The sequence below is a fragment of the Lissotriton vulgaris genome, chromosome 1_1, assembly GCF_964263255.1.
Source record: "Lissotriton vulgaris chromosome 1_1, aLisVul1.2, whole genome shotgun sequence".
Lineage (NCBI taxonomy): Eukaryota > Metazoa > Chordata > Amphibia > Caudata > Salamandridae > Lissotriton > Lissotriton vulgaris.
Genome location: NC_141685.1, coordinates 591,198,906 through 591,225,606, shown reverse-complemented (window position 1 = coordinate 591,225,606; position 26,701 = coordinate 591,198,906). Strand labels below are relative to the sequence as shown.

The 26,701-nt window shown below is 41.1% G+C and overlaps 1 protein-coding gene across 2 annotated transcripts in view; it reads left to right on the top strand.

The window, feature by feature from the left end:
- LOC147747532 (vitellogenin-A2-like) overlaps positions 1 to 26,701 on the top strand; it is a 527,187-nt gene that overhangs the window by 104,754 nt on the left and 395,732 nt on the right. For both annotated transcript variants that reach the window (XM_086954020.1, XM_086954019.1), the window contains 7 exons: positions 6,444 to 6,667; positions 6,786 to 6,883; positions 18,827 to 18,951; positions 19,903 to 20,004; positions 22,692 to 22,811; positions 22,901 to 23,090; positions 26,392 to 26,485. In XM_086954020.1, coding sequence (XP_086810146.1) covers positions 6,444 to 6,667; positions 6,786 to 6,883; positions 18,827 to 18,951; positions 19,903 to 20,004; positions 22,692 to 22,811; positions 22,901 to 23,090; positions 26,392 to 26,485 — 953 coding nt within the window. The remainder of the gene's footprint in view (positions 1 to 6,443; positions 6,668 to 6,785; positions 6,884 to 18,826; positions 18,952 to 19,902; positions 20,005 to 22,691; positions 22,812 to 22,900; positions 23,091 to 26,391; positions 26,486 to 26,701) is intronic.

The window sequence follows — 26,701 nt, the reverse complement described above, 5'->3', positions numbered from 1 at the left end:
ATCGAAAATGCAGAAAGAAAGATAGCTAAACTACTTATTGAGATTAATAAAATAGAAGATGAGATTAAAGAAATGAATTTACCCGAACTGACAGTCAAGAATTATACTGTTCGAGATGAAAAATTGAATGAACTGCAAATGGAAATCAAAAAAAGGAAGGCACGTAAACTTAAACGTGATGAGAATGACTACCGTGCAGGTCGGGTATATACATTTGCGAAAAGATTCGATTATTTAGTAAAGAAAGGCCCAGTCACTAAAACTAGAGGCAGCACCCCACAGGTGAGTGATACTGATGCATCCTCAGTTATCTCTAGCAGTGATAATGAAGATGCACCTGAGTTAGTCCCGACTACTGAGAACAATTTTTTAGAGGAGGTTCAGAGACTGAGAAGAGGGAATCGGGACTCAGAAATGAGGAACCGCGACTTCAGTGCAAAAAGACAAGGAGAGGTAGGAGAGGTGGAAGGCGATCCAGGCGCAAGGATAAGGAGCCTGAGGTCATGGAAACAACAACAATAAGTGGTGATTCTATTGCATGTGACATTGAGGTGATCAATTTATCTTCATGTGAATTATCTGCTAATATGATATCTGTACTGAAGAAAGGTTTGGGCTTTTGTCCTGTAACACAACAAGATTGGTGTATGACTAAAATAGACCTGTTCAAATTTGTGAGAAACCTTAAGTTAAAAATTTTTTTTGCACATGTACCAGATAAAGATAAACAGTCTTTGAATAAAACATTGAGTGAATTGACAATTCAGGAATTGAAAGATACACAGCTTCTGTTATCATTGATTGAGAGAGAGGATGACCCAGTAACTATGTCAAGACTCATTGATGATTTGGAAATTGAAAGATTTCAGAGGGAGGGAAGTGGACTTAAAGGTAAATCCAAATGGACTCCACAACTTTTTGCTGGCAATACGATTGATGTGTTCTTTAAGATGGTTAGCACAGACATTGATAAAGAAATTGATATTTCTCGTAAGAAAAAGCTTAACAGACGTCAGGATAACCTAACTAATGGTGAGAGAGAGGCCTTACATGAACTCATCAATAATAAATCCATCACAATACGCAGTGCTGACAAGGGTGGTAATATAGTGGTACTTGATACAATGGATTATAACAATGAAGTCTACTCCCAACTCAACAATACTTTGTACTATGAGAAACTTACTTCCAATCCAATGAATGATCTGATTACTAAAATCAATGACAAAATCAAAGTATGGTATGAACAATCTCTTTTAGACCATGATGAATATCTACACCTTTCATTAAATACACCGAGATCACCACGCTTGTATACTCTTCCCAAGGTTCATAAATGCCGGGACAAACCGCCGGGACGGCCAATTGTCTCCGGCATAGGTGGACCAACTGAACGTTTATCAGAGTTCATTGACTGTTTTCTTAGACAGTATGTATACAATTTGCCGTCTTTCATTGAAGACACTAAGCATGTTTTAAATCTGCTTGAGGACATAGTATGGGAAGACGGAATGATACTAGTCACATTAGACGTAGTATCTTTATATACTATCATTGATCACAACCTTGGTATACAAGCTTTAGACCACTTTCTCAGCCGTAGACCGGCGGAATTATATGATCATACCCAGATGATTTTACAGATGACAGAGTTGGTTCTAAAAAATAATGTATTTTTATTTGACGGACATTGGTTCAGGCAGCGTCTTGGAACCGCTATGGGCTCACAATTTGCTCCGTCTTTCGCCAACCTGTTTATGGGTTGGTTCGAGGCGAAGCGGATCTGGGGACCTGATGGTGGTGACTGGACACCCTACATACACTATTGGGGTCGATTTATCGACGACTGCCTACTAATATGGACAGGAACGGTAGAAAGACTGAAGGGCTTTTTTGATTACCTTAATGACAATACATATAACCTTAAATTTACTACTTACTATGACAGTCAGTGCATCAAATTCTTGGATTTGGAGCTGTTCGTAGAGGGAGATAAGATAAGGAGCAGAATGTTCAGGAAACCTACGAGTTGTAATGCGATTTTGCATGCTGGGAGCTGCCACCCCAGCAGCCAGAAGAATGCCATACCATATGGGGAGTTAATCAGGGCCCGATGCAATTGTGCCTTAGACATTGACTTTGAGAGAAATCTTATAGACATGTCAGACAGATTTCTGAAACGGGGATACAATCAGGATGTGATTACAGCTGAAGTATCCAGAGCTAGGAAAGTCAAAAGGAAATCTACTCTGATTAGACATAACAAAGACGGAAGGGTAAGAGATAATAAGATCAGACTGATAACTAACTATGGGATAGGTAGTTCTAGACTGTTTACTATTTTGAATAAACATTGGCACCTTCTCCTCATGGATCAAGATTTAAGACCATACTTATGTAACAGACCGAGTTTGACTTTCAAGAGGGGAACTACTCTGAGAAATTTGGTGAGCCCTAGCTCCCCAATTAAACCTAGCAAAACTGACTGGCTGAGTAGTTTTAAAGGTTTTTACAAGTGTGGGAGATGCATCTCATGTGGATGAGCGAAAAGTAAGGTACTGCAGTTTAATTATAACAATTCAGGTGAATATACTATTGGAATGTTTATAAATTGCAACACGACATATGTGATCTATGTAATAGTTTGCTCCTGTGGTAAGATCTATGTGGGGAGTACGATCAGGAGGCTTAGGGACAGAATGGCTGAGCACTTTAGAGCCTTAAAAAATGGAGATACACGTTACCCAATTGCATCTCACTTGGTACAGAATTATGAGCATAGAGGACAACATATCTTCTCTTACCATGGAATTGATCACATTAAACCTGACCCCCGTGGGGGTAACAGACTTTTGGCACTAAGGAAAAGGGAAGTACTCTGGCTGATTAAATTGAAAGCCGTTGAATGTGGTCTTAATGTTGATCATGAATATGAATTTTACTTAGGACAGTAGGAATTATGTATATGTTATTCTCTGCAGAATTGTTGCAGATAAGTGGATGACTAAGCTGTATAGTATGTACTTTCTGTCCCCCCCTTTCTTCTCCTTTTTGAAGAGATACTGTATCAGAACCAATAATTTATAAAATATATTTTTGTCTCCTCGTGTGAACAGCACTATGGAAGGGATGTCATGTTTTGCTGTTCCATAAGTGAAGTAACTACGAGTTGGAAACATTTGTAAAATATTTGTATAATAATATCACTTGAGAATATTATGTCATTGGGATTTTGCTTTCCACCGTAACTACTTTTTCAAATCGATTTGCAAATTATTATGATACTGGTTGAGGTTCTGGTTTCGGATCTAATGGTGACGCCGCGGGTGTCCGAATTCACGCATAGTGAGTAATATCAGATAAATATAAAAATGATATGTATGGATGTGGGTAGATACAGACTTTGGATTTTCTGAAATTGTGTTCTTGAAGATAAAGTGACTATTTAAGACGTTGACACAGAGATCAATGTTAACCTGATCTGCTCAGATAGTGTTGAATAACCAAGATTTTTGACAGACCCAAGATGGCGCTTGTTGAGATATTTAATTTAATGTCATATTATTTGAACATTCCTTTGCCTCGTTTTACACAATCAACTACAAGTAATAATTTTCATACAACTATAATGTTTATTAGAGAGAATTGATTGAATTTTTAGCATCATTCGTGCACTCGACCTTATTAAAGTGTCTTGACAAATCCAAGATGGCGCTTGTTTATGTTATCGGAGATATTGGGTTATCGACATTCCCTTTACAGCGCCGATTATGACTTGTGGATTAATGTTTTACACGCATAGCATAATAACTGCTCGGAAATGATATGGAGCATATTACTACACTAGTGTCAGTCGTATATTACTTAAGTAAGGCTATACGCGGTTTCACTATAAATAGCCATTGTAAGATGGCGCGGGCGCAGAACGCCACTTTACACTCGTGGACACGCTGTTACGGTAAGCTTAGGAACGCATTTGGGAGCTCTGATCTCTTACTGAACTTATAGCTATACGCTTTATTAACGCATACCTTTGGATAACAGACACGTACCCGTGATCCAAAGGAAGACTTACTCGATAGATGGGTTGATGAATTTTCGACCGCTGTGAGAATTTACGAGGTGAGGAATTGTGAAGATATGATATCATTAAGAGAAGTGTAGAGAACTTATGAGTGTTGTTTGAATATTTAGTTATGTGACCAATTGTTACTATTGTGTAACAGACGTATGCCATCAGACAGTAACAGGCATTATTTACAACTTTATTTGTAGGAGAACTACATGTACAAATACATCCAATACAAGCTAAATTCCGGTTTGGATATCGAAATTTTTGAGGTGAGGTTAATGAAGTTCAAATAGAGGTGTGGATTACGAGTGAAGTTATAGTACTCTATAACTTATAGTTGCTGTTTATTTACAGATTTGCATTTATTGAACCAGAGGAACTTATAGGAGATCAATCTTTATGATATTGGTGAGTTGATCTGCTATGTTTAGGGATTCTTTATTCTCACTGTGCGTGATTCGGGTATTTGTGGGGTTGCTGGTGACCCATGGCCACAACATTTGAACAGTATAGAACAATGGTTCTATATAAAACTTACCTTATGATGTGTTACAGTTTATTTCCTGATATGAGCACGAATTTGGTGTAATGTGTTTCTTCTTCTAATATTCTCTATGAAATACTTACATGTGAATCAACCTATAAAGGTTTGAGGGTGTATCCCTTAATTTTTCTCAATAGATGTAATGAGAAAGTTATTGTGTGTAGTGAGATTATCGGTCACTAGAATTGTGATTTATTGTATATATTTTGGGTTGCAGCCCTGAAGAAGTCATTTTGTCTTACTGACTTGACGAAACACGTGTTGGCTGCGTCATATCTATTGGTGGATCTAGGATGTGAATACATTTGGAAGATTGGACATTAAATCGATCAGTGAAAACCACATAAAGACTTTGTACTATTGATTGAGTGCTCGGAAGAATATCCAATTGCTTGCAGTACCACTTCGTGGTTAACCTTTGAGGGCTGTGGTAACCAGCCCCCCCTTTTTTTCCTGAGCACCACCCTGACTTGTTTGCGAATATACATGTACCTTGATTGTGCTGTGCGCTCCGATTAACTGTTACCAGCGTTTGCAAAAATAGGAGACCTACAGAGTCGAGGTGTCTTGGTAGTTGCACATTCCACTTCTCATATTTTATCTTCCAATTAAAATGATTATGAATACAGACATTTAATCGTTTGGAACTGCCAGCTCCACGTTTCGCATTAAAGTGTGGCTTTACTGTAACGACAGAACTAGCACACGCTGCAGCTTACCTCATTTTCTTTTATTGTATGACTTTTATTAACAATGAAGCCGCTTTCATGCATCTCGGTGATAGCGAGAGTGGCCTGGCAGAGAAGGAGTGAAACAGTGGGGAGGTAATAGAGAGCCCCGATGAGTCGTTGTACAAGCCCTGCTGAGAGAATAAAAACAAAGCAAATTGAAAAAAGAATCCCCTCATGTTAGCAGTGGAAGTATACAACTTATCCAATCAGAACAATGTGAGACTGAAATGCTCCTGGGCAGGACAAACAGAAGAGTAGGGAGGAAAGCCATTGAAACAAGAGCAGACACCTGTGATAGACAACAAAGTCCCTCAGTTACGAGCAGGGGGCTGACCCAGAGCCCACTCTATGTATACTGGAAATAGTAGCTGTGGCCAACAGACAGATAAAACTGTTTGTAGCTGGGACCTGAAAAGAAGCCGTATGTTGCTGGGTCAATATTCCAGCACGTCCTGAATATGGGGTGAGGCCACAAAGCCCCCAAGATGTTTGCACCCCATAAATACAGGGGTTGGAAGGCCTCCAAAAACCACTGTGGCATGTTTCTCACCTTGAACTCACCAAGCCAGGTGACCCCATTTTTTCCAATGTAAATAAAATGCAAAATAACAAATTCCTATGCTCTGGGGAGGTTCTCTTTTGTATCTACTCCATGATAACAAGAGCTGGGTTTCAAACTGTACATTCCAATGCACCAGCTTAGTGTCTAATGAAATCACAAACTGGGTCATGTGAGAGCTGCCACGACAGTAAACATGACCTAGTGAATGTTCTGTAGCATTTATCAAAGAGCCAAAATATAAATTAAGTGGGAGGGCTCATCGAGTACCATATCACAATTAAAGTAGTGTCATTGTTAAGCTGATGTTGGAGTTTCACTAAAGATGCTAGAGAAGAAAATACACATGAACAATTAGTTGTAAGCTTGTACAGCTTATAGATATATATAGCGTGGCTTATCACCCGTGAGGGTTTCCATGTGCTGTCCGTGGGCACGGGGCGATTAGGTGAATTGAATCCGAATCCATAGCACCCGAGTGGGCAAGTCTGGCCGCTGTGCCACAGTTTGTATGAAATTTTGATTTTCTCTTTGCAGGTGCAAGAAATTCTTCTTCAGATCTTTATGGATCGCAGAGTTCCCTCTGAAGTACGCATGATGGCTTGCGTGGTTCTTTTTGAGTCCCGACCTGACCTAGCCTTGATAACCACCATTGCTAATGTGGTGGAGAAGGAGAGCAAAGTGAACCTACAGCTCGCAAGCTTCACATACTCTTACATGAAGGCCATGTCCAAAAGCAGAGTTCCACACCTCCACCAAATGTAAGTTTGAGGCACAGTAAATATGTTTGTACTTAACCACTGTATGACATTCCCACATTTGCGCCAATTGTAAGTGAATTTAATAAAATACTAACTTCTGAATTATTGTTCCATGTAGGGCTGCCGATTGCAGTATTGCTCTGAAGATCCTGAACCCCAAACTTGATGCTTTGGGCTTTAGTTACAGTAAAGCTATTCACATTGATATATTCCAAGGTGAGCAAAAATACTATTTGCTTTATTTTATTCTACCATACAAGATCACTTTCTAAGGAAAGAATGTGTAGATCCTGGGAGATTTATGACAATGAAGAGGATAAACAAGGCCAGCCTGGTTGGAGCTGGTTGTTTGACACTTCAAAACGCAAGTTTGATTATTTTCTTAAGTCGTTTTACCCTTCATGTGCTTTCCAATGTTTTCTTACAAAAGGAAACATGCCCTGGGTTTCTGTATATATTGTTGAAGTGGTGTTGTTGAAACCCCTCAGTTAGTTGGGGACAAGAGGTGGCTTTGCAGAATCCCCAGTTTAATGTAAGATTAGATCAACCTTGAGGGAGCAGCAGAGTCTTTCCTACAGGCACATACGTTAAATTAACTAAATGCACCTGGAGAGGAATAATGCCCCCGTCACCCCGTGTACAGTTTCCGACCATGACATTTTGGAATTTTTGATGTATTTCTTTTCAAAATGATAAAACTTATGAAATTGGTTCATACAATTGATAAGTAGTGCTGTAAAGTACCTATTTTGGCCCCCAAGTATAAAATAGTACCTGCCCAATTATGCCCCAATGTTTTTGGTTTTGAATACTCTTGATGTATGACCTCTTCTGTATTCTGAAGCCTGCTAAACATTCCCCAGCCACTAAATGTGTTTCTGCACTGCCAATATAGCCCCTGTTCACATACCCCCAGCAACGTAACACTTTAGACTCAAACAGGAGTCAAATGAAACATGTTTTGTAGAGCACAGCGTATCATCTGAGAGGGTATCTAGGTGCTGAGAGCCCTGCTGCACGGGATGGATGAGTTGAACAGACAAGTCTTGTGACCTTTTCCTGAATTTAAGCAGCGAGGATGATGCCCAGAGGTGAAGGGGGAGGTTAATCCAGGATTTTGCAGCAAGTAGGAGAAGGAGCGCCCTTTGTTGATACTTCGGCAGCTGTGGGGGTGTGTGTGAGGGAAACAGGTGTGAGTGAGGGAAAGGGAGGCGGATCGCAGGTGATGGGAGGGTTGGTGGAAGTTCAAGCAGTGGTTGATGTATGCTGTCCTATTGAAGAATCTCTAGACGAACCTCTCACGTCCAGGTTGAGTCAGGGTTTTGTTATCTATTTCTATCGCCAGGGGAGATAAGAACGATGTGGATTATTTACCAATGAAATGCATAATGTGCATGGTGGGCACAGGAATATAAAAGTTCCATGTCCGTGGCAAGAAACCCCCTGATGGAAGGGCAGAGGATGTGTTTCCCATTTTAATCTGAGCTGTATTGCAAACAGATATTACCATTTTAGTGAAATTAATGCTTTCGTGACATTTAAAAATACAGCCACTGCATCAAGCTTGGGGTTCAGATCTTGCAGCAGGGCAAAAAACATGCACAGATTGTATGTGTGGATTGCCCAGGAATACAACTCAATTGATCTGCCCACACCAGGTGGGACAGTAAGAGCATTAGTTAGTTTGCTATCATTTTATCCAGAGTCTTAGCATCATAATTTCAAAGAGATAAGGGCCGATAGGAGTCACAATGGTAGAGGGCTTTAGAAGCATGATAATAGTCGCTTCCCGCATAGAGTGACGAAGAATGGTCTATAATGTCAGTCTGGGCGCAGGTATTGGATGTGTACAGCGTCTCAAGAAATGCAGTAAATACAGAGAGTATCTGTGCAGGATCATGGCATCTCACTCCCTTCGGGTCATTTTTTTCTAGAATGTCACTTGCAGCTCTAGGGTGCTGAATCATAGTGGCCAAGGAGTGTCCTGGCCTTGGTCCCTCCTCATAGTGATGAGCCCATAAGTATTTATCTCTGTATTTGAATTCTCACATGGTCATTCATATTTTAAATCCCTACAGCTGATTGTAATGCCCTCCAGCCAGCTATAGCTAGAGGGACCGTATTTCACTCTCCGGATGTAGGTGGTCTCTTAATACTCGCCCACACCATTGTGTTTAGAAATACAATGTCCTTGTCTGGTGGCCCTGAACACCTCCTAAACAGTGCCTATCATAATAACAGTGAGCTCATTATGGGTAAAGTATTCTGTGATCTCAGTCTGTAATTTAGCATTATGTGATGAGTCCAGCATTACCTCAGGGAGAGTCACCCCGATCGTCCACTTAGGGGCACGTCGGGCATCGCGACAGCAGCACAGGGAAATGGCCCAATAGGGAATGTGCCACTCAGCTGACACCTGTGTTCCACCAGTGTTGGCTCGGAGTGGTTGGCTGATGGGCTGGAGTAGTGACTGGGGGTTGCAGGGGACTGCACGGGGTGATCCTGGACCCCTTCTCACCTGTGACCCTGGGTAACTGCCCGTAGGTGCATCCTGTCAACCCCAGAGATTTTCCGATGGGAGATGAGGCTGGTGATGTAGGTGATGATAAGGTCTGTCTCTAACTGAGCAGGCCTGACTCGCTGGTTAGCTGCCAGAGGGATAATCCCAATCAATATACATCGCAGTTGAATACAGACGGAATATTTCACTACTGTTTTATTGTTCTGGTTTACTACATATCGGGGAGGGGTGGTTTCCTGGATGATTTGGGCCACCAGAGTGAAAAGTGTATGGTGTTTTGCTATACATAATATTGTTAACCATTGAGGCATGTGCACGCGACACACCCCTCGGATTAGAGGGGGAGAAATGGGCTGTCATTTTCTATGCTCTGTGATGGTCATCTACTCCCGCCCATCTGCCCAATGGAAGGCTTAAATTACCCTAAGGTGGGAACAGCGTTAGCTTGTATGCCGTGGAATGTGCAGGGCCATAATAATAACCAAAAGATTAAACAGGTCATTTTTATATTTTGACCACCATCAGTTTTAAATAGCATTATTGCAAGTAACGCATGTAGACCCACGTTAGGAATCCAGCTTCACCTCGCATTGGACTGGTTATCAACTCTTTTTCTTATGCTCTTCATACTCCAGGGGGGTGGCTATTCTACTGAAACATGGGTCCCATACTGCCCACTGGGAGAAATATTGGACAACCAAGATCAGTATGGTCTTGCATGGGGAGGCTAGGCACAATGCTGATCACCATAGTTGACTGATATGGCTGAAATACTGACTACCCCACATTTTTTGAGTCTTTGGGGAAAAGTACTCTTAAATGACTCCCACGCCCTTCCCTGAGGGAGGCTGATTTTAACTGTGCACTACAAGCACACCTTGACTGATCCTACACACCCCATAGTTATAAAAGCATGGAATCTGCTCATCTGATGGCAACCATCACTGAACACTGGCTGATTGACACCTGTAGAGCGAGATACTTCATGTTAGAAAAGGTGCATTTTATTCAGGTGTTTATGGCAGCTGGCTGTGAATAGACTATTGATTGGTCGATCACTTGGTAGGGGAAGGACCGCTCTGGTTTATGAGCATTTCTGGACCTGCTGGCCGAGGATTATGGCAGATAGTAGCCTCCGACCGCTGGAGCCTCGCGTCTTGCTCGCCTGCTCTCTGGAGTGCCCCAATTACATAAAGTTATTCATATTACACAACCAACAGCTTGAACTCTTTTAACTGCACTTCAGTTACGTAAATAATCCTGTAATGGTGTTTGATGGAATCCTTAACTTAGAACTTTATAGTGGGTAAGCTGGTGTAGAAAATGTGATATATTGTTGAAGTTAAGAATTTAATTGGATATGATACATCTAAGGCCCAACCTTGGGCTGTAGAGATGTGGGCCAATCCACGTTGACCATGGATCTACTTCTTGAATGCATTTGTTAACATACATTTCCCTTTCATTTGTATTTCACAAACATTTATATTCTAGCTGTTTACGGCCTTCCATATTCTTGCATATTTTTGGAATGCTTGCATGGTCTAACAATTATTTTGGGGATAGCTTTAATGTAGGAACCCCTTTCGAAGTACTGCAGTATTTTCACTCAAACCTTTGGTGGAGCATTTACCATCATTTGTTAAAGATGCAAAGAGGATAACCATGAATGTGAAAGGCGTTTGTTTACTAGGTATGTGAATTTAGGGAATCCTCAATCAAGCCAGCAAAGTTTTATGGCTTCTTGGATGCAAACTATCCCACCCCAAGGTGTGCACAACTGGCCTGTTGCCTAATAACATAACGTATTCTGTGACTGGATAACCACCCACAGACTGTCAGAGGAATTGCGAAGTATATTGCTGGGTCTTAGGGTAGAGCACTGGAACCATCCGGGGAGCCCACTAATGAAGGGTATTCTGTGGTAGGGTGTTTTGCTTTTGACGTTGCAGCAGTGGGGCCTGTGTCAGTGGTAAAGTTGTACACCCATTGTCCCTTATGATAACAGTGTCCTTCTTTTGCAAAAGGCCACAAAGCATGCAAAGTAATTAAAATTCCCCCCCCAAATTGGGAATCAACAAACTTTGTACACCCCTAGTTTTGCGGTGGAGTCCTAAATGTTGGAGATGTGTGATCTACATACACTGTACATTAATGTGGCCCAGATGGAATGAAGTTGTATCAAACTATTTGACCACTCCGTCTCCCACACAAAAAGTACCAATTGACATTATTAAGCCTCTAGCTCAGATTAGATTGAGAGCATGTATTTTTTGTTAAAAATAATGTATTTCGAAAAAAGAAGGCAACATGTATGTAAAAATTAATTTACTGCGAACTGGAATCATAACAACAAAGTAATAATAAATGATCCTGCTACATTGATGATGTTTTTCCTTATTTTTGACAGCTCCTTTAGTTGAATAAATGTTTGTTGTGGTCCTTCAACGTACGGAATACCAAAAGTCCTGGGGGCTTATTTATGAAGGCCTTGCGCCGCCGGTGCGTCACTTTTAACATGGGAAAAAGTGACGCACCGGCGGCGCAAGGCCTTCATAAATAAGGCCCCTGATTTTTAGACTTTGGCTGAGGAGTTACTCTGTCAAAAACGTGACAGATATCCTGTCCGCCATATCACAAGTGCAATATATCTACTATCTTGTCAAAATAACATAAGATTTCATTTTGGGATTTACAATATGGTAGTCATTTGTCAGGAGACCTGATTACCAAAGCCACTGTGCAGTGCAATGGCCAAAAATATTATTGTTTGAATATGTAAATGTTATGTTTTATATAAACATATCTGCGCTGGCCCATAGGAATACAGTTAAAATTACACTTTGTTATGCAAAATGAAAACTCAATTGTAAGATGCTTTATTTTGAAAGTTTGCAAATGTTTTTTCTGAACCCTGTCAATGGGCAATAGTGCTGGAGCAAAAATGAGAACATATATTATCACTGTTTCTCGCTCATTTGTGATCCATTTTGCAGTTTTAACTTTAGTTTGTAGTATATGTATATTTTGAGAGAAAATACTGTATTGTACTCCTTGATTGATAATTCTACCTTCAGACAAAAGTTACAGAATTGGAGGTGATTGTAGGAAATATTGATCAACTTGTTTTCAATCATATGTTATGAGGCACTTTGCCGAAATTTCTGTATTAACCATATGAAGTTTAAGCAACCAGGGGCCTATCTACAAATAACAACTTCAAATTGTGGCAGGAGATTTAGATCTCTGACTGAACATACTTCTACGTTATTTTGGAATTTACTAACATTCCCTGTAGCATACCTCTGAAGATGCGCCGTAGGTTTATCTCAAACTTAAAGACAAAAAACATATTTTGGAATGCCCTCTTCCCACCCCTTGCGTGGGACTTATGATTATGGTGATTGTGGGTTTCTGCACACCCCTGGTGAACAAATTCGCCATGGTAAATGCATTTATGCCCACTAGGAATCCCTTTCGCTGTAAACGTATGTTTACAGATGAAAATCCTTTGTGAATAGGCTACTTTGGATATATTTAGATGTATTATCATACCCAAGTTTCTTGCAAAATATGTTTATCTTTATTGTTATATCGGGGGAGCCATGAGGTCCATCTTTCTGGTTTAGATAAGATGGACCATATATAACCCATTTCTTAAATCTACATAATCGGGATACTGCAAAGGTGTCTTCTTTAAGACTCCATGGATCAATGACTACACATAGCAATAAACGTTCTATAGCTGGCAGTCTCTGATCATAGCAAAATATTGTGCTACTTTTCCGTCTGTGGTTTGTCTCTATTTGTGAATGAAACTGGGTCTGTCCTTAATGACCCGCTTTCTAAATTATATCAAATCCTCCATTGGCATTATCAAATACCATCTCAGGTAACACTGATTTTTATTATATCTTTATTGTTTTAACATTGGAACCATTGGAATCGAGTTTTACAATATCTCTTACATCAACATATTTCTGCCACATTCTATATTTTACAGAAAGTTAGTCGCATCTCATCTCGTTCACAGGTTCACAGTATCCAAGAACACATTGAATTTGTGAGACATAGTTCAATATTCCAGAATAATTACACTGTCCATCTCTTTTACAAAGATTATATATCCTTCTGACAAAACAAAATTTACCAGTTCAGGTGTAACTAGAGTTAGAGTTCGTTCAGTACAGGTGTGCAACCCTGTTGGTATGTCTGGTCTTGGATAGCTACAGGATTGAAGCGGTGGGCGCCACTCTCTTCCAAGTGCAGCGGAGAGCAGATAGCACAACCCTCAGTACTCCATGGCCGGAAACACCACCCTCCATGTCATATAATTGTGTAAAGGTATATGGAGCCAGCCGGGCCTGTGCAGTTCCTGTTGTTAGTTTGTCTCTTTCCAGGCTCCTCCCATTATAGGGAATCAGGCTAGACGACATCTAGACTCTGCATCTAATGTCAGAGGCCCCAATCAATTCGGCATGTCAAAGATACCACAATGACAGTCCCTTCACAGAGGTCTGTCATCATGCTTTTTCTATTTCAGAGCCTCCATATCTCATCCCGCTTCTTTTCCCGTGCCTCTTTTCATACAATTGATGTATATTTTGGTGCTTTTGATCTCTACCTACTACACTAGTTCTCTTTCCCATATCCCTAATGCTGGGGCCCTTGTCAATTTCACTGTATGAGCAATACACCTTTTGCAAGCCCCAGGTTCATGTTGATTAATTTGGTGCAGATTTTCTTCTATCTTGGTCTAGGGCCACCGAACAACAAATAGATCTTGGGGATTACAATTCAAGTCAACGCAAAGATGAAAGTGGGTAGCAGTTTGATTTTGTCTGAGATTACACAGCTTGTCCTCACTCTGGCAGTAGGATAATCATCCATTAACCACATCTATCTCATCATTTCCTCCACATGTCTACTCTGTGCAGGGTCATAAAGGTGCATCCCCAACTGACCATATCAAAGTTGTTCTCAAAATATATGGCAACCATGACCACTGCCAGTCTGATATCGGGAGTGTGTTCCAATACATAAAATAGTTGTCTTATGTTTGCAGATGTGATATGTCCCGCACAAATCCACGCTGCTATGGATGTACAAACATTGGGAGCTTGTAGACCAGTCAATTAGCTTTGGCTTTACTGAGTATATTGTCATCTGTATTCAGAATAGACAAGGGCCTACAGGATGAACGAATTGTGAATCCCTACCTGCCTTAGGGAATGGCACTGTAGGAAGTGGCGGTCCTTATCCCTCACCGCCGCCAACAAATGCTGGAGGCGGGAGTCCCCGACTTCTCGTTTCAACGTTAGGCTTAGTAAGGCCACCGTCTGAGATAGCCCTTCTCACCCCCTTAGTAGCTTGGCACGAGCAGCCAGGCTTATATCCAAGTCACAAGTGTACAGTATGCACAACCACACTCCCAGCAACTCAATGATGTCACCACAAATAGACTCCACACGAGTTTTTAAAAAATGAGTATAAGCTTTATATAAGCAGATATACGATATGAGCACACAATACAAACTCAACATATAAGAATGGGTAGTATTCCTTCAGGTGGATTGGTAGGTTCTCATCCCAACAACTTCTAACCAACAGTTAAGCTCACTTCTAACCATTTCCAAAAGGAAAGGCAAGTCATATTGCTAGAATCACACACGTTGCAAAAGAAAAGAAATACTGCAATAACCGTAAAGATATTGTCTTGTACTGTGCAACAGAGAAATAATGCCATACGTAGCGCCACAGTCATGTACTTTGCAATGGAAGAAATAATGCAATGCAGATCACTACCAGCATGCCCTGTACCAGGAAGAAACAAAGCAATGCGTCATGCTACAATCATGTACTGTGCAATGAACAAATAATGCACCATGCCCTGTTATATTCAGGTACTGTGCGATGAAGAAATAATGCAATGAGCCATGTTACAATCATGTACTTTGCAAGGGAAAAATAACGCAGTGCGTAGTGCACCAAGCATGTAGCTCATCAGGCACAAATAAGGTCAGGCATCATACAACAAGTTCGTTAGCAGCAATAATGCAAATTGTAATACGGCAGTTTAGGTGCTCTGTCAACAGTGCCCCCAATATGGATCAATGATGACACAAAAGTACTGCTTCTCACTCCGGCCCCAGTACTGCCCCTCCTTGGGGGCCAGCACAGGCCGAGATCCCAGCCAAAGCAAAGGGCTCACACAGCTGACAGAAGCGAGAGGCCGAGAGAGTGTCCCTCCGGGCCCGCACCCCACCCCAGGTGGTGATCCACGTTACCTGGGGTGAATCCTTAATCACTCAGCAGGAGATGGGTCAATTGGTTTATAGCACCAGCCCAGGCCTTTTCACCTCCCAGGCTTCTCCTCGCCCTACTCTCCAGATGCAGGGCAGCCTGGTGCCATCTCAATTCCTCCCTTGGTCAAGACCTCTCCCAGCTCCTCTCACCTTTCAGATTCAGACAGTCAATCCACATTTGAGCAGAGACACACAGAAATGCTTAAAGCACAAAATTCAGCCACTTTCTAAAAGAGTGGTTTCTGAACACACAGTGACAAAACCACCTTCATAGAAAGATGTGTTATGACACTGTGAGCTCATACATACAAACTTCACCTCTCCATTATAAACTTACAGGAAACTAGGCTAACAAACACAACACCCAGCCTCCCATTATTCTGTCTTATGGACAGGATGGCCTTTCAGCAGTGAAAAACTAAATGGAGTGTTTTTCACTGTCAGGAAGTAATACACACCTTATTATATGTACTGCCTTTTACCTACACTGCAACCTGCCCAGGGATTACACAGGACCTACCACAGGGGTGCCCATTGTGTATGCAAAAGGGAAAGTCAGGTCTGACAAGTGGTTGCACTTGTCAGGACAACATGCTAACTTAGCAAACTGCGTGCAGGCCCTACACTGCAGGCCTGAGTTCCCTTCTCCGCTCGCCTTTACATTACTAGTACTGGCACACACAGTGCACATCACTAGGGACTTTACTAGCAAGGCAAACATACCAATCACGGCCAACCAATTACCAATACATTTTACATAGGGAACAATCGTACTATGACACTGATCAACAGTGGCAAAGTACCCAATCCGTCTAAATTGGCAATTCTATGTCAGGAAAACGGTCTGGGGGAAAGCAAAACGTTTAAGGAAGTTTAGCCAAAAAGGCCAAGTCCTACAGGCACTATCAAAGCCTATTTCCTGGGGCAAGGAAGTACACTTTCTGCCTTCGCCCCATGTACATTTCAGTTATTGTTGGGGCCAACAAGTCCAAGTATGTGGCATTACATTTTATGTGCAGGAAATCTATCCCTGGGACCTTCAATGGGGTCACATCAAAGATTGATTACCTTATCTCTTGCACCATCAACAGGATTGGAGGTTGCTCCATCTGGCCTGGAACTATAGAGTCCAGGGTGGTCCTATCTAGAGAGTCATCAGCTCTATTGGGAAAGGCTAGCTGCAGTTCTGTGCATAATTTTGAATATTAATTAGAGAATACCAAGTTCATTTCACCCTGGGTATAGCTTTTTCCCCATTGTTGTTACATGTAGCCACAACTGGGTTTCAGCTAGATTCTGAATTAACCAGCCAGGAAAGCATTGCCTCTGTCTTGCATTACATATGATGTTTCCGTGTCATGAAAATCCTGTAATCCAGATAGTTGAGGCTTTTCAGTGCTATAGCATATATTTATTTCATTCGGCTAGGTGTTTGCCCCATCTTTCCCATCGGTCAATCTGTTCTCTTGACATTGTATTCATTTTTTGAGATCATGTAGTTCAGTGAATATATGTTTCTGTGCTTCATATATTGTTGACATATAGTGGCCACATACTACCACATTGAAGGAGTCCCATTGTGCAAATTTATTGGATGTTTCTCTCTTACTTTTGTAATGCCTAATTTGATATCTTATGTTCTCACAAAATCCCACACCATTAACTCCATTACCTGCAGCCGTGACATTGGTGTTGTGGTTTTCTTGGCACCCCATTTATAACTCTCTACAGCAGTGGGTTATAGTTCTGCAGAAGCAGTTGGACAGGCAAAATGAGGTGTGCAAGGCCTCCATACGTAATACTGACTCTAACTGGACATGCAAGTTGTATCCCTGTAATTGGAATGAGTGCTCCCAGAATCGAGCATTCAACAAGTGTCGACTAAACTCCAATTTTAGGCCTAATCTGTAAGTGCTTGGAGGCCGGGGCTAATAGGGAGGAGATCAGATCTATCTTTCAGAATATCCCTTACACCACTAAGTCAACCCCCTAGAACTGTCAAGAGGTGCATATACTTCATTAGGAGATCAGCATCAGCTCCTAGAACTGGGGCTGGTCAATATTCGAAGTGTACATGCTAAGTATGAACAGGTCTTTCCCAACTAGCTTTCTCACTGCTAGGAAATAGCATTCTCCTCTATTGGTTTCTTTCATAGAGAAGGAAACCCCAGGGCATATCCACACCAAGACCTCTCTGGAGTACACTGAGCACCCCAATTGCCCTCACCATCTCCATTTCAAAGCCTGTCCCAAGTCATCTGTCAAGTGAGTCTCCTGCAATAGAACTCTGGCGCTCTCTGTTTTCTATTATGAAGTATATGTAAAAATCCTAGGCAGTCTCAGTAGTAGACAACAAATTGTATGGACCCAGTGGTAATAGGAACAGGCAGTGCAATGTAAAAATAAACAAGAATCAATAAAAAATAAACATATTTTTAATATAGTTGATAAAAATCATATAAAGAACAAGAAAGTTGAATTTATATGACAGTACAATAAAATTATGTGCAATTAATACATATCTAAACACAAATTACAATTATAATATATATAAATGGGCCACCATATAGAGTTCAGTGGTGCCCACAACCAGAATGAAGAAACAGTACTCGACGCGCGTTTCGGCGGAAAACGCCTTCTTCAGGAGCCACAAAATTAAAATTACTAGCCACAGGATATAGCCACAGTGAGATCTTCTAGAGGGTAGTAAGTACACACTATAACTGTTAAAGAAGATACACAATATCCTTGATGGAAGTAGTACGAATTAGTAGCAGAATAGCCCCAGGTTCGTAATTAGCGATGTAAAAGTCACCTTACGTGTTATCTCACGGGATTAAGAGCTTGGAGTAGGTAGGTTCTGTGTGTAACACTACTGCCTGCCAAAGTTTGGTGCTGTACAGACACTAAAATCAATGTACGTAGTTGTTGTTTGTAGAAGACCAAGTGTTGAAGGGATAAAACCAACGAGATATCTGTGATTAGCGGGGTAACAACTGATAAAGAAAGCACGAAAAGGCCAAGATGTGGCGTGCAGTGATGCCGGGATGTGGCGTGCCGTCGATAGATAACTCTATCGACGGCACGCCACATCCCGGCATCACTGCACGCCACATCTTGGCCTTTTAGATAACTCTTTGCCCACTTTGCCAATGCTTTAAAATGCCTCTGGATATTCATTAGTACACCACCTAAATTGTCTTTCATAATGTTAGCATTTAACTCCTAAATAATAGAGTACCTACTATACTGTGTCATTAAATACACTATGAATTACCGCTTCATGTAGACAAGATTCTCAATAAGTAATTGAATTATTTTCCTAATATCTAGATTCATTGTTGGTTGGTGCCTCTGCAAATGCTTTCTTTCTGAACAGTGCAAGTACAAGGATTCCTGTGTTCATGCTTTCTAAAATCCGTGGATTTTTAGCTGGTGCAGAAGCAGATATTTTAGAGGTAAGAGGTTGGATTTTTCTGAATACTTTGACCCGTGTGGAGATATAACTTCCTGAAAAGGGGTGTTAGGAGGCTCTTTTTGTACTATTTAGTTTCCAGATAATATCCTCAATCAATCAAGGGTTTGTAAAGAGTGGCTACTCACCCGAGGGGGACTCACAGCGCCGAGGGAGGGAGGCTGCTGGTCGGACTGGTTGGAGGATCATTCGAAGAGCCAGGTCTTGAGGTCCTTTCTGAATTGGGTCAGTGATGCTGATTGCCTGAGGTGTAGGGTGTTCCAAATCTTGGCAGCGAGGTAGGAGAACAACCTTCCTCTGGTTCTGGTCTTATGGATTCTGGGGATGGAGGCAAGGGCAAGATAGGAGGATCGGAGTTGTCTGGCAGGGAGTGGACTGTGAGGTGGTGGCTCAGGTACTCTGGTCCTTCTTCGTGTAGCGCTTTGTAGGTGTGAGTGAGGACCTTGAAATTGACTCTCTTGTTGACTGCGACCTCAAGAGCACTGTATTTGCAGTAAGCCACATTCTTTATGTTTATGGCTTTATCCCTGGTAACACGCGTAGTGACAGGTTAGATGTGTTTTCATAGCAGCCCTCTCTTTCCTGATTCATCACCGATCATTTCCTAAGCTCAGTTTAACGTGGTTATTGTTAGATGATTTCACTATGCCTATGCAGGGCCCCTGTTGTCTGAAACCCTTCATTCTTTTGTTGCCAAGTCAGCACATGAAGTTTAGGTCAGGAAAAACTAAGGTGAGCAAACCTACACTACCCTCCATCTCTTTCTGACCCAATCCCTTGCTCGAGAGACAGGCGAATAACTGACTGGCACCTTGATAAGTCAAACTGGAAGTATTGATATGAATGCTCTAGAGTACATTTACTAGCATCCTGTGAATATGCGACTCTTAGATGCACTTTTTCCACCCAAACAGGTTGTCTTTCATTTCTGTAGGTTGCTCTTCGAGCAGAAGGACTGGAACAAACTCTCAGGAAGCAGAATATTCCATTTGCTGAGTTTCCCATGCATAAAAAGATAGTGCAGATTGCAAAAACTGTGAGTTACTTAATTTGGTGTGCATTATGAGTGAGTTGCGTGAATGCTTTTGTTATTGTGTATTGAATTGTTTTCGTAAATGGTTTGGATAAAATGCCTAAACCATAATTTGAAGGTTGTAGTATGTGGATGAATGTTGACTGGGAATGTTAAATAACTACCCACCCAGTAGATGTTTATGTTTATGTTTTTGTTTATGGGATTTGTAGAGCGCATGATTACCCTTGGGCATCTCAGCGCTAAGATGAGTTATATACCAATACAACATGTCAGCATGAACGAAACTGTGACAGCGTTCAGTGAAAATTAAATGTACATTATTATTGCATGTTTTCCTCCATTTATGCATAGAAAACGTGAAGGCAGTAACAATGTACAGCATCCAACAGCTGAAACATTTGAGCATCAGACGTTTTCCCTTAGAATATGTGCTTTGTTAGTGACGAGTAAGAGGATGATTCACAGTTTGATGACAAGGTACTCCATCACAATCGTCATGGAGTACCATGCTGGCCCAACCCATGGTCTGCCTGTCCTGTTTAGATGCGGGCACACTTTTATCTTTTCGATGGTGGTTTCCACTGGGTCTGCCATTGGAAAGTTTATGTTGATGGCCCGAAGAAGTAGAGGCTGTCATTAGAACATCAGACTGCCTGCCCCATTTAGAGCAGACAATATGATTTTGTTTCCTGTCCGTAAATGCCACAAAAAAACTGGCAGTGCTGGACAGAAAAATAATACCCTCACACCATAGCAGAAAACTCCTAGTGGGTGGAGGGCATTCGTTTTTTATCTATACTACTATTATAAAGAGAGAACACAAACTTTGATCCAGGTAAACTCAAAAAGTACTGCACCAATCACTACACCCAATACACCATTTGAAAGAGGATATGTAGCAGAAGGACATAGGCTATAGATGTGGACACCATATACATTAAAAAAGCAAAAACGCCAAAAGTGGGAAAGTAGTCCCTTGTGGGTGTTGAGTGTCAAAGAAAAGATGTGGGCGTTTATAGGGGCGTGCCAAACAAAAGATGTGGGCGTTTACAGGGGCATGGCCCAAAGTACAAACAATAAACATATGTCAAACGATTTCACTGATTTCACTGTGCAAGGCACACACTTCACCACACACTTCAATGTGCATTGCGCACATGCGATTTCAATGATTTCACTGTGCAAGGCACACACTTAACTGTGCATCCCGCGCATTTGCAAAGGGCCGCCTATCACTCGCCTCAACATTCACGCATTCATCGGCGTTACCCTTCAAACATTAACGCCTTTGTGGTATGACAGCAAAAAAGGGGCGCGCCTTCCATAATAATACAGTGCCACACGGGGCAGGCTTATAAAAAGGGCCGCCTATCATTTGCGTTGCTTCGCACAGCCCACCAATCACGACACACAATGATTAACCCACACACGAGTTGCGATACAAAAATATAACAAATGTTTAACCATTTGGCAAATGACAACGTTGTCACAGGGGGAGGAACGTAAACAAATAGGCGCCCATTTCTTAGACAAGAAAGCCAATCAACGGAACATGAACGAGACTCTACTCACAAGGCTCCGAATAATTACGTATGCTGAGGACAAAATTTAAAACGTACTCAAACACTTCCGAATTTCAAACACTCTGCGTTATCAGTGGAACACTGCCAGTACTTGCGCCGATAAAAACAAAAAAAACAGACATTAGTAAAGGGATCGAAAACGTAAACAAGGAAAGCCCCTTTCACAAACAATCAATTTCAGGCCAAAACATCTGAGCGACCACTGTAACACTTGCTGCACTTGCCGCGCAAATTGCAACATTTGGGAAACAACAACATTCGCACACAGGGGGAACACTCTCAACAAGGATAGCAAAACAAAATTAGGTGTGGCTCAATGACAACCTGCGGATGAATAAAACACACATTACTACGCAAACAAAAAGTAAAGGCAACACTGAACATCGGCCATCCCCGGACAACGTCGGGACGGGCTGCTAGTTTCTATATAAGGACCTTGTTAGGAGTTTGTTTTTGAAAGGTGTGGAGGGGCCTGCAAGACGGCAGCCGTGCCCCAAACTTGCAAGTCCTTCTGGGGAACTGCTGTGGTAGTGGTTTCTGTGAAGGTACACAGCTCACCACTGAGCCGGCAGTGATCCCTAAATATGGTGGGCAGAGTCTGGCCAGGGTGACTGATGTAATGTCTTTGACCACCCTGATGATGGGCAAGCCCCTTGCCAAACTTAAAATCAGGCCCGAATAAAATTTCAAATCGTCCTGCGATATTTGTGAAAGGTGTACATCGGACAGTTCCACTTGTTTCACTTCAGCCAGTCCTATTTGATGCCCATAGCTAAGTGCCAAATGCTTCTGTCACTTCTTAAGAGCTGGACTTATGCCCACTGTTATCCCTGCCCTGCCCTTAACGTCAATATCTGTATGTATCACACACATGTACACATTATGCATTTGTCGGATGCTGAACCTTTTTCTTCTCCCACCTCATTTCCTTTGTATTGGTTTTTAATATAAAAAACGAATAATGTTTCTTGAACAAAAAAGAATTACAAAAAATTCAATCTTTATAATGACTGGTCCCAACCTAAAATAGGCAATGCCATTGTGACGAATTCAGTTTCTAAAATAACAATTTCTAACACATTATTTTGTGCCCTATACCTATAGTTGCTGGGTTGGAAGGCATTGCCATCTGAAGTCACGCTGATATCTGCATATTTTAAATTATTTGGCCAGGAATTCGAGTTTTTGGAACTTGACAAGAAAACCATTCAGAATGTCATAAAGGTAATTCCCATCACTTTGATTTTTAATTCTTTGTGTGGGCAGCAGCCCCCTAGTTTTAGTAAATGTGCTCTACTTTGGTTCTTTTACAGGCCATGACTGAACCTGCAGAAAGGAACACTCTGGTGAAGAATGTCATCAACAAACTTCTCAATGGCTTTGTAGGACAACAAGCTCAACCAGTGCTGGCAACAGAGGTCCGGCACATTGCTCCTACTTGTGTTGGTCTGCCCATGGAGTTAAGTTTATACTCAGCTGCTGTGGCCAATGCCGCTTTTAATGGTATGTCATTGACAGAAAAATAATTATTCATATAACAAGCATTGGCCAAGTCAATCATTTTCTAACCAATAAATCCACATTTACAGCAGTCAAGAAAGACATGATACAACTGCACAACCACATGTGCTGCAACAATGAGATTTAAACACAGCATTGAGGATTTTCAATGTTCCATCCTGTGAATGTTTTCAATTATCACTCTAATATCCTTTCCTTTGGTCGTTTTCCTGATTCTCCTCCTTCCTCTGCTGTATATCCTTGTCTAGTGTGCTGAGTAATTGAGATGGTGGTGGGGAGAGTATGGTTTTGGGGTGGGGACTGGAGGAGATAAGAAGAGAGAGAGAGAGAGGCGAATTAAAGGGAAGCAGTGTAGGGGCAGCAGGGGAGAGATTTAATTGTAGAAGTCTAAGATTTTATATAGAAAGCTAGAGGCGGACTGGGGGCTCATTCTTTTCAAGAAAAGTGTGATAAGAATGATGTTTAAATTGTGCAGTTTCACCAGAATATCCCTCCATATTGTTTTATAAGTACTTCAAATAACGGGGGTATGCAATTTGATATGGCTTTATATCACTTTTTCACATATGTAGCATTTAGATACCCTTGTACCTTCCCTTGCTTTCTTTTTCCCTTCCCCCCCATCTCCCGCCCTTCCAAGTTGATTCCCAATCACATACAGATTACAATGAGCTATTTTGAGGTATTTTCTTACAATGAATCAAAGGTGTCAAGAAAATGTGCTACATTTTTTTTAAAAATGACATTTTAGTATGGAATTATGTCAAGGTAGTAGTAAGTAAGTAAGTAAGTTTATTTTATTTGATGATTAATTAAACTAATTACAAACAGCAGGAAACAAATACAGTTTACAATCTAATTAAAACAGACCAATAGAAAAAAATACGGAACCAGCACATTATTAAATCCGAGATGAGTTCGACAGTAACACATATACATAATTGTCTCAAGTTGGAGTAAATTAGTTTTCTAATAGGCAATTTAACAGCAAAAGGAATAAAGTGCAATGTGCAAACTTGATCAACATAAGCAGCAAAGATTTCTGATAAAACCATTTTAGATTAAAAATAAGCATAATACACTGCCCACCGGCCAAATTTGGAGAACTTTGTATTAAAGTAACATATGTGAGTGGGGCAGGCACCTCGACTTGTACTTACAAAAGCAAATACTGTTACTATTAGTCCAGTAACACCGAGGATTAATTTAAAGTGCCAAGTGCTAGCAATAAATATTATCCATATTGAAGATATAATCCAGGAAACGTTAAAATAAGGTGGAACAATTGAAAAAATTTATGCTTAGAACGTGCTTTAAAATAGCCCAGCAGTCCCTAAAAATGTTTAAAAAGATTATGCCATCCACCTTTTAGTTAACTTTCATATCAGAGATGTCTTTCTGACATAATTTTGTTTCAGCTATGAGGATAAACTTAACAAACTGATGAATTAAAGTAGCTGTAATACCTCCTAAACATACAATAATTGCAGTTCTGCAAGTTCTTACTCCCAATTCCCTTGAAATCGGCTTTAAAATCATCTTTCGTTCTGCAAGCAGTTTTGGACACAAAGTTACTATATGCTGTAAGGTTTCTTCATTCTTGCCACATAATCTACAGACATTAGATTGCCACTTTTTTCCCATTTAGGGGTTCCATCTTTGGTTGGGTATCTCCCAAACCTTAACAACATAAATTTGTTCTGAATTAGAGGTAGTAGTACTTTTCCTTCCACCCTAGCTTTTAACACCGACTTCAGTTCAACCTCTCTCATGGTTTTGGGCACAAATGTTCAACAAGCAAATATATGGCATTATTATTCTTTCTTAAGTTCACCTGCGAAATTGAGTTTTGTTAAATAAAAATATTGTCCTCGTCCTTTGGCAGTGATAATGAGCTACATCAACTTAGATCATAAAGGGCTGCCACATCATTTATGAAATAAGAGCAATTGCAGCAAGTTCCCTCTGGAAGACAGTAATACAAATATCAGTAATAATTGTCTCCAATCACCCTTTATTATGGATGACCCCAAGAATGCCCACAATATGCCAGGGAATGTCATGGCTGCAATTATGCTAAGGATGACCATCAATATGCCACCTTGCTTGGGATGAAGTGTTTGAGATGGCCAAAGTACTACCACAGATGCCCATTGTATGCACGAATTGCCATTATGCTTGAGAGACAGTGACTTGAATGATGATCACTAACATGCTAAAGATAACTACCACTATACCAGGAATGGCCACAGTTACACTAACTGTGTACCCACTTCAGACGGCACAGGTAAGCATGGTGGTGTGGGGCACAGAAGGGGGGAAGTCTACAGACGACGGAATAGGTATTATTTCTTTCTTTATTTATACCTATTTCATCTTTTGTCCACTTCTCCCCACTCCCACCCCACCTCACTTCACCGCACTTAACTCTGCCGGCCGCCACTGTTGTGTACATAATATGCCAAGGTGCCCACAATATGCCAGGACCACAATTAGATTATGAATGGTCACCTTAATAGTAAATGTGCCCACAATTGCAGACTCCAGCTCTCTGCCACCTGAAACCAGGAGACAGCACAATGAGGAAGGAAAAGCGACTGACAATAATGGCTACCTTGCTCTCACTGTCCCTCACGTGCATGTGCACACATACAAACATGTGCACACATACAAACATGTGCATACAAACACATACTCACTCACCCACCCTCCCCCTATAAATTATGTGAGCTAGAGGCAAGGTTGAAGGGGTCCTTCCCAGTCTTTGGGTGTAGTGTCACTTTTGCTTATGTCACTAGGTAGGTAGAGAGCAGCTAGACAGGTATATAGGTAGGGGATAGAAGGAATGGTGCAGATTGAAAACTGTAGTACTAGAGCTTGAGAGGTAAAGGTAGTTTGGTAGAGGTAGCAGCAGGTGAGCCTAAGCAGAGATAGGTGTGGGGCATCGAAGGACATAATGAAAAAGAAAGAGAGAGAATGGGAGAGCACAAGAGAGGATGAGAAGTGGACACAGACATTGAGAGAGGCTAATATGAGGATAGGAAGAGGACTGAATGGAGACAGATGAAGTGGGAGAGAGGAGACACACAGAGGAAGAGCTTGGGAATGTGAAGGATATGAAGCATAAAATGCCATGCCATCTTCTGTCTTGGAGTACTTTAGAATGAGGTACTGTTATTCTTCTTTGCCATTAGCAAAGGCAAATTGAGGTGCTTTATTTTTATTAAAATATGTTTAAGAAACCCGATTACTTTTGATGGCTTATGATGGTTTTCTTTCGCAGCTAATATGAAGATCATACCACGTCCTCCGGCTGAGTTTGGCCCTGCTCATTTACAAGAATCAAAGATTCACCTTGATATAGAGCTAATACCAAGGTAAACGGTCACAAACACTTTGCCTTTTCATAATAGCTGATCTATCTGAATAAATAATTAATGCTGTCAGCTATGGAGCTACATTGGTCTGTAAAAGGGGCAATATCTGTATTCTCAGCCCCTAATAACATTTTCTGTTCGGCTTCCAAAAGTTGCTTCCTCTAACCAATAATCAATTACACACGTGTCAGTCATACCAAAATCTTTCTTCTATTT